Source organism: Mytilus californianus, unplaced genomic scaffold, assembly GCF_021869535.1.
Source record: "Mytilus californianus isolate M0D057914Y unplaced genomic scaffold, xbMytCali1.0.p SCAF_8, whole genome shotgun sequence".
Classification (NCBI taxonomy): Eukaryota; Metazoa; Mollusca; class Bivalvia; order Mytilida; family Mytilidae; genus Mytilus; species Mytilus californianus.
Genome location: NW_026262734.1, coordinates 53190908 through 53201054, shown reverse-complemented (window position 1 = coordinate 53201054; position 10147 = coordinate 53190908). Strand labels below are relative to the sequence as shown.

Below are 10147 nucleotides of genomic sequence, written 5' to 3'. Positions count from 1 at the left end.
ACTTGTGTGTCGGCGTGACACAGATATGATTGGTTTATTGAAAGTAAAAAAACAATTTATAAAAGATTGAATTATTTGAAACACCCATGTTTGTCTTCCAAACTCGCATAGATTGCCTTTGCTGACAAAAATTTTCAAAATGTTTGTTTTATTGTGACTTTTTAATTACCTTCATACCTACATTATACAGCACAAACGACTACCACTAAATTACAGGCGCCTGATTGGGGACGGGTACAAACAATGTGACGGGAGTAAACTAGTTTGTGGGCATGAATCCTTCCTTAAACTGGGAAAGAGGTGTAACAATACAACATAAGAACAAACTATATAAATCAGTTGCAAAAAGGCTTAACTCAATTTAATTATTGCAAGTGCATTCAGTCAGCCATTGAGGTCCGCGTGTTGATGAAATAAGCACGTTAACATGTTCCATTATTAACCCAGCGGCACTGCCATCCTTCTCTTCGGCACAATGCCTTCTTGGCAAGGCAGATGGTACCGTCATTTGTATTGAAAGGATCATATTTGCAATCTTTTGAGTCCGGACTAATTTTCTGAAAACAGAAAGCGTATGTTTTACTGACAATATATGCTCCAACTTGCTGACATATCATTATCTATTGGAGATACCATGAATATGCTAGTTGCGCAAAACAATATGGTCTGCGATACACGAGTGTATAAAACAAATGCTGTAATGAAGTGTTTCTCAGTCTGAATATGCCTTTATGGAGTTTTTGTTTTTCCGAACGACAGGTCATTCTTTTAAAGAAACAACATGGACGATACAACGTTTCAATGAAATGTTCCAAGGTGTGAATTAATTACTTATGTCGGGTCATTATTTCCCCTCATTTAAATGCATAACAACAGATTACTAAAACATTTAATCCGAGTGATGTTGCCAATTTGGTTGTATTTTAATTTTTTTAAATTGACCACCTTAAAAACATTTAGGCAGAAATTATTTTTTCCTCTGTGTATGAGACTAAAATTTCGTTAACAGTTGTTATAATAATCTGCTTTTCCACGATACTAATGCCATGAAACAAGAGAAGAAACACAGCACCCTTTTTATATAGATTATATGATAAATTACTTACAAATTGACTTGTATTTTTGGTACGTTTTAACAATTCAATTAATTCTTACTTCATGCATTTACATTGTACTATATATACCATTTATATTGTAACTGGACAAAGATTTGTAACGTTTATACATGTATCTAGATCAATTAATGAGTTTTTATTATTTCACATTGAAAATGAGCTGTGAAGATGTTTTATACCTAAATCTTGTGAAAGAATATCCTACTTCAAAGTGATTGGTAAAATAGGATACAATTCTTGGATATCCAAAAAAAAATATTTTTTGACGGTATATCATCATGACATGTGTATGACATGTATAAGTCTGATTTTGCATATTCTAAGATGTTGCTTATTGTATTACACACATCTTGGTGTCAGAATTGCCCGAAGAAAAATATAATGAAATGGGTTTTATCATTTATTGAATTCTTCAGATGCAATGATGATTGCTGTCTTCAAAATAGTACGATGCATATGAAATAATTGTCAAATTAAATTATATCCTTAGTAGACATATTTTGTATAAAACAGATACTATAATGTTACTTCCTTTTTTGTACGATTTTAATCGTTGTTGTTTGGTTTGGCCATAGGAAACTACGATATCGTCATTTGAAAAACCGCACAACACTGATGTGAATTGAAAGAATCAAAATCTTCAATTTTGTTGATACAAAAAAATGTATTAAAAATAAAACACGCAGACGACGTAACATGTTAATGTACGTTTGTGTTTCTGATGTTCAAAATATTTTGTTTTTTGGTCATTAATGTATACATGGTAGGGCAGAAAATTTTATATAACAAAATGATGGAACATTGTCTTCAGTAAATGAAGAATATGAATCCTTCTGCTAAAGTAGGAAAACTTGCAGACATTTTCAGATTTATCCGAGCAATGACCACAGCTTGAAATCTTTTTTATAATACACATGCACTTATATCATACCATAAATCAGCTATTATGGCTAGTTCTAAACGGTATAGTATTTTTTTTTGTTGGAATTTATGTTTCTGTTTTATTATTGCTTAACAGACGTTTAAGAAGTCACTGATTTTCTTGTAAGGGCATTTGTTTTTTCGTGTAAAAATATATTCATCAATGATGATCAAGATTTAAAAACAAAAATGGTTGGGACATAAAACATAAAACAACCTTACATTTTTTGTACATAAAATAGGCCGTTAGTTTTCTTGTTTGAATTGTTTTACATTGTCATTTCGGGGCCTTTTATAGCTGACAATGCGATATGGGCTTTTCTCATTGTTGAAGGCCGTACGGTGACATATAGTTGTTGATTTCAGTGTCATTTGGCCTCTTGTGGAGAGTTATCTCATTGGCAATCATACCACATCGTCTTTATATAGGCTGTCCCCAACACATATTCATAACCTGAGTCATGTGTGTGCTAAGATACAATGTACAGAAAATATCTCGAGGTTGTCCGCAATGAACAAAATGCTATTAATAAGTTAACTAGAAATGTCAAAGATTTCGGTAATAAAACCAAGTTATCTTAGTCATATTAGTAATAATACATATTAAAATATGACGTATGATAACAAGAAACGGAATTAAAAAAAAATGTTTGTATAAATATGCAAATCCAGGCAGGCTCAGTACTATAAATGTTATTACCAATTCATGAGAAAACCCAAGGTAAAAAATGGCAAAAAGAACTTAAATACAAACATGTTGAAGACCGTACTTTGACCTATATATGATATACTTGTTTACTTTTTATAAATTGTGACTTGGGTGAAGAGTTGTCTCATTGGCACTCATACCACATCTTCGTATATTTATATTAGCTTAATATTGTAACACATACGCATCTTTTTTTACAATTACGTCTGTATGAATAAGAACCTCTTGTAAACAGGTAAAACGATTGATATGGTGACAGATTGCTGAGTTGACTGATGAAATCACACGAAGCTATGGTTTTCGTTCCATCAGGTTTTTTTGCACCTTTATGAAAAAGAAAATAGAAATTATTTGCTGATTTTCTAAATATATAAATATGCCATTTGATAAAAAAAGGAATGACTAATCCTTCATGTGATTCTTCTTTAATCTCTTCTTTCTGTGGTGTTTGGTCTTCCGAAGGAACTTCCTCCTTTGACTTTTTTTTTATAACTGTTCAAATGTGAACTTATGACTTAATGTTATAATTACACCAACATTGTTATCAATATATACCCATGTTGTGGGTATGAGTACATTGTATTCCTAAAAAGTATAAAATTTCATTTGCAAAATATGCACTTTGCCAGAGATGTTCAATTCAGGACGGTTCATATTAGCCTGATAATTACCAAAATCATTAAAAAAACAACAACGTGACTACCGACCGATCTAAAGCCTTATTATATTGTTAAGCACGTTAAAACACCAACTAACTGAACAACATGATTATTTCTGTTGTGTCATGAGTGATAACCCTGAAAGAGTTTATTCCATATCGCTTAAAACCATTTTATTATTTTAATTATATGTTGTATTTATAAGTCCACGTTACAGGGTATTATGTACTAGTGTATAACTATTGATATGTACCATACAGTATATTTACCCATTAAGATATACGACTTTCCGACATTAAAGCGTACTCCGCAGAGCGCACCATTTCCTGCTGTCTCTATAACAATATTTTGTCCAACTCCTTCGCTCACTCCCTGTATTATAAAATGAATATATAAATCAGGAAATGTATATCTACATGTTATACATAAAAGTTACTAGGGAACACATGTATTTTTTCTTAGTCAAAACATGGTTATGTTTAATTTGATTGATTAAAAAGGAGTAAGGTATTACCTATTTGGGTGATAATAATCCCTCAATAATAGTTAACTTAGTATTAAGTGTCTATCGAATTGTTCTCTTTACAAACATTAGAATATTTCTCAGGGAAAATACTATAATTTTTATTTATTTGGCTGGTGTAATAATTCAAAAGTGATGTTGTTTGCTGATGCCAATGTTATTTTGGTACATAAAGGGTACAGTATTATATTTTTGTTTAATAGTCGATCTAAATGACACAAATCTGGATCATGAATAAAAACTGATGAAAACATATCCAGTGTAAGATAAAAATCACGGAACAACATTAACACTGAACTTGTACAAAACAAACGCCAAAATACATAGAAACAAACTACAACTGTCATATTCGTCACTGCGTACATAACATTTAAAAAAAAACAAACAAATGAGATAGGTTGAATTTTTTTTTATGGCTCGCCAAACCTCCCGCTTATATGACAATGTTTAAAATACTGCTAAAATGAAGAAAAAAAAATACCTGACAGGAATACATACAACTAAACGCAAGAACACTTAGGATAGAGACACACATAAATAAATAATATATTAGTACATTAAAAAAATGTTAACCACAGAAAAACAACGGACACCTCCTATTGACACCACAAAACATTATGAAGTGTGCGTCAAAAGAATACATCAAACCCACAAAAGTGACGTCACAAAAATAGAAAAAAGAATATAAACGTGACGTGTTGATAATGAAGACTACCATTTTCAATGATTTCAAATGCAACAGTTCATTGTCTATACTGTTGTATATCCTAAATCACGGATTTAATCAAATACCATCAATGCTATCGATCAAGTCGAATGTATGCAAGTAACACCAACTTAAATTTGAAAACCATGATAAGGCAATTGATAAGCAAATTTGTAGTTATTTGCCTTGTTTATTATATAAGAGTTTAAATGCCAGCAGAAAAAAAACATAAAATCAAACCATAAAACAAACAAAAAAACAAAAAAAAAACTATGATAATTGCTTTTTACTATTAGTTAGCATGGTTAGAATGAAGATTTTTGGCAAAATATATATTAAGTAGTTCCCTCGAGCTCGTTAACGACAAGTAATATAACAGTTTTTATGAGAAATACAGAATACACTTCTATTATTCTTTACCTATAGTTTGATTTAACATCTATGCTATGCGTTCTGTGGTGGAGAGTTTGTGTCTTGGGCAGTCATACCACATATTTTTTGTACATACTCCAGGTACACATACAATGAATTTGAATTTTGAAAATCATTTAGATACTGATACTTACTTTCATTTTGAAAATAATTTTAAAGGTATATTCCCAAATCGCGTCATTATTGTTAACATCATTAGCTGGACCTGGTATAAGTTTCTCCTTGATAACTTTGCCATAGAAAACTGAAAGAACATACGATATTGTAAAACACGCTATGATTTTGTTAAATAATACACGAAGTTATCATATACTTAAAGTTAATAACTCATAATTTTACAATATGATACCAGCATTACATTTACGTGAATTCAGTATTTTTCGAAGTAGTGCTTAAAAGCATGATATAAAATATTTATCAACTGCTTCCAGATATTGTCGCATGTCTAACCTAACGTTATCTCATGGCATTTCGACGTGAATCGACAAATTCCGAAAAAAACACCTCAATGGTACGTTTTCAGTGAAGTAGGGTACAAAACAAATATAAGGAAACAGGAAACGATATGTTTTGTTGATTTTTTCATCGTCAGTATTGACAATATATTATACTTTTGTCCTCTGCTGATGTTATACACATAGCATCCGTAGTCCGTAAACATTTAACTTTTTGAACTTCTATTTGAGAACCACTCAAACATGTGAAACGGATCAATATATTAAACTGTTACATGTATGTTTCTGCATTGTTGAAGCATATTATGAAAATATCATAACATGGCAATTTTCATTTCGGAAATATATAGTATCAGCCCTCGGTTAATACCAGCCATATGTCAATACCAGCCATGGAACCTTCGGATCCAAGGTTGATATTATAACAGATATGAAAATGACATGTAATAATCTTTTGAATAATACATAATTATATAAAAAATACAGACAAATAACACAGAAAAAACAGAATACGCCATGTCTTTTGTTCATCTATTTCGGGATTAACAAATAGTTGAATGTTCAACAAATTCATAAAACATCTCTAAGATATGAAAACTTGTTTATGTATACATGTCAGAATTAATCCTGTATAAACTGGAACATGTGCTTGCTTAAGTATCAAAATTCTTTAGTTTTAAGTTGTTTTTTTATTGAATATTTGATATGAACTTCTAGCTTTCTTAATCTATATTGAATGATGCAAAACGGCGTATGCCAAATATATAATTTAAGTTGAATTTCTAATATATATGTTCATATCTGAGAACGGCATACAAACATCATTAATAACACTGACGTGTCAAGTATTCTTCAGCATGTTCTTTTATTAATAAAACAATGTAAATCCCCCACAAAAAACCTGTTCAGCGACGAAAGCAATTAAATAAAGAAATTGTTTGTTTTTTATGTCTCCGAATGTACGAGCTAAAACACACGAGGTAAGAACGACTTTAAAACGATAATACAATTTACAATATGTCATTTAGTCTATTTTAACTAAGTTATATAAATCAGTTTTTTGAAATTTGTATATTGTTTGGTAATTAATACAACTCACTCTTTAAATATTTAATTTACAACCAGCAACCTTCAAAGGGCCCCCAAAACCACTAGTGTAAAACCATTCAAAAAAAAAATGGAAAGTCATTTACTATGAAAATTAGAAGTGAAATTTGTTACTCACAATGGACGGGAAGAGCTGAGTATGTTCTTGATTAAGCTGTAAAGCTCGTAGAATAGTGTTCTCATAAAATAATGTGCTGTTCAAAATACTGTTTAATGATAATAAATAATTGTGATTCGTTAATTGCTTTGACATAAATGATGCCTATGTTTTTTGTCATTTGAATTTGTTTACATTTTGTCACGTCAAGGTTTTTCATGAAAGTTGGCATATAGTTGCGTACATCCAGGTCATTGAACTCTGGTGGATATTTATAACATTGCATATCATACTTGATCGCTTTATTACTATAAGATAATTTTCAGCTTATAAACATTCACTGCTTACATGATCAATACATACTACAATTGTGTCAAATCAATAGCCACAGATTTTTTACTATAAAACTAAACATATACATATTTACATAAAGTTGTATGCAATCATAAGTGTTAAGTATGTATGTTGTTTCATACATTAATGTTCGACAATTATGTACGGGTCTAATATTGTCATGATAAGTTCACCAATATACAGTTTAACTGATATGGTGTATTACAGTAATTGCGGATTTACATTGTAGATAACTTTGATTTATGAGTTCAATTATCATCTTGGTATATATCAAATTGCTTTTACATTATAAGTGGTATTGGTATGTCAAATAAATAACTAGCAGTGGTAACCTTAGTCGTTGAAATATATCAAAAAGACATTCAAACTCAAGAGTCGAATTTTACAATGTAGTTAAATCAAAAATTAATATGGAAACAAATTTGTAAGGAATGAAATATTCTCTCAAAAAGAAACATTACATAAAACATAATATACTTTAGCTCAAATGTTCAACATTATTTTTGATACAGACATATCAAAGGAATACACATCTCATTACACAGAAATTTAGTTCAATAGTTAATCAAACATTTAAATTACACAAAACGTCAAAATGTACCACATTTGAGTCCATAGCATTTAAATGACCTCACTATAAAGCAGATATATGTTATACGCACCGTAAGCCTACAACACAGAACAGACCCTATCAAACGACAAATATACGGTCCTGCAGAGTTCTCTCTATATTATATGCGAAACATGATGACGACTTTGTGCGCGTCTGTCCTTTTTTAATTCATCCCCACGTGTTTCTCTAAGTTCAAATCTGTTAATATGTTAATTTTGATATCCATGAAGAAACTGTTACTTTATAAATGGCTAGAAGTCATAAGAAGCACTAGCTGTGTGCCACTTATCATTGTGATGCTGAAAAATGTCCCGTTTGAGTTTCATAACCAGCAACATATGTGGTGACTTAAGATCATCTTTGTACTGATTGCCGTTAAGGTTGCCGGGAATTTGCATCAACAAATTCCATGCACTAACATTGTACACCTCAAGGACCTTGAGCAGTTTTTTTCCTCAGCCTGTCTTTGCTTGTATTCGTCGGAGAGCTTAGACAAATTATGTTGTTTCTGATGGTCTCACGATCAGATTGCTCATGTGAAGCACCTGGATGAAGTGCGGCTAGGTTAGACAAAAGATTTACTGTTGATGGTTGAACCAAATTGCTGGTACTGTTGCAACAGTCTGGAAGACGATGCACGGTTCAACAGCATTAATTATAGCGATAAAATTTTTATTCACCAGTCTGAAAACGAATAATCGCGACTTTCAAGGTAGCAGTATATATGCTGTGCACATCATATAAGGTAAGATAGAAAATTTATTGACTGAATTTAATTAACTGTTACATATTTTTCTTAAAGATTACATAAATAAGACATGATTTGCGTGTTGTACCGTCTTAATTATTCCTGTTCGCCTTTCTCGAGCTTCAGTCTGCATGCTAACCTGAAAAGGTCACAAGTGATCAACAGCTGAGATCAGTACTTTGAATAAAACCACTGACATTTAAACATAATCACGTTTTCATGTCTCAGTCAGATTAAAAAAATTTAAATCATATTCTTTAATAAGATTTCGGTTGTTGTGTTTCTTTTTGATGAAAGTATAATTTGTTCAGACGAAGTGGTAGAGTTCAAACAAATCACTTCATTTGTAATTGATTAATGAAAAATCTTTCGTTTCTATTCAACTTAAAACTTAACTTACAAAAGGCTTGTTCGACACACATGTTACACGCAAACATTTCAATCACGGGCCTTGATATACTAAGACTTACCATGTCCAGCCTTGCAGAATTTATCTTGTGGGTGCTTAACACCAGCACACGAACAACTGTGTACACTATGTGTCATCCATACTAGAACAATTATCAGTTGTAGTACTTTCGAAACCATCCTAACTGATTATTTCTCTATTGATATACAATACAACATATATAAGGGAATCTGGTTCCTTTATCTCTCAATATTTGTGTTTTTTACCAATGAAAATCAGGGGATAATAGCTTGGGTAATTAACACACTAAAAGCTCAAACAGAGATATTATCTATGTCCAAACAAACGCTACTTAAACGTAATCATATTGCACGATTTAGTTTGATGTTCGGCTGTACAGCACGAGCACACGTGAATAAATGGCACACATGTTTCACAAAAATAACCCTTCACTGACCTCTTAACACCTAGTTATATTGTAATTTAACATGTAGGATAATATTAAATCAACTGCAATAATTGTGGAAGATTTGTTCAATGGACAACAATATTCATAGGGATTTTTATCATAAATAAATATTAATTGTGAAAATAACTATGAAGTACAATTCATATTTAACATTTTAAATCGTTTACCACTACAACTTTATTAATACTTAAGGTTTGCATTTAGTCATGTTGTTTTCTTAACATATTGCCAACTATGTACATACGCTATGACATAAGGGCTTTAGTTTTGAAAATGTATACATAACTGCCTTTTATTCACACAGATTTGCTCATTTGTTATTTGCTATAAGTTAACTCATCATAGATACCAGGATCAAAATTTTATATCTACGCCAGACGTGCGTTTTGTCTACAATAGACTCATCAGTGACGCTCGAAAAAAAAATGTTAAAAAGGCCAAATAAAGTACGAAGTTGAAGAGCATTGAGGACCAAAAATTCCTAAAAGTTTTGCCAAATACAGCTAAGGTAATCTATTCCTGAGGTAGAAAAGCCTTAGTATTTCACAAATTCAAAGTTTTGTTAAAAGTTAATTTATAATTATGAACATATCTATGATAACTCAAGTCAACACAAAAGTGCTGACTACTGGGCTGGTGATACTCTCGGGGAATTAAAACTCCACCAGCAGTGGCATCGACCCAGTGGTTGTAAATAAACTCATCATAGATACCAGTATAAGATTATTTGTTCGGCAACGTTCGTTTTCCAGTTTGAAGACATGAACTGACTCTTTGTTTATACAGTGTTTAATTCCATTAAAAATTTCTTTGTCTGGCTTGTATTTTGA

General features: G+C 31.3%; 1 protein-coding gene across 1 annotated transcript; it reads right to left on the bottom strand.

Annotated features, from left to right (window-relative positions):
- Positions 1–358: 358 nt before the first annotated feature.
- On the bottom strand, positions 359–9114 carry LOC127710608 (metalloproteinase inhibitor 4-like). The gene is made up of 5 exons (XM_052216560.1): positions 8910–9114; positions 5200–5309; positions 3674–3776; positions 2930–3069; positions 359–557 (listed from the first exon to the last, which is right to left on the bottom strand). The coding sequence occupies exons 1-5, from the start codon at positions 9025–9027 to the stop codon at positions 423–425; spliced, it is 606 nt and encodes a 201-aa protein (XP_052072520.1). The 5' UTR covers positions 9028–9114; the 3' UTR covers positions 359–422.
- Between the last annotated feature and the right edge of the window lie 1033 nt (positions 9115–10147).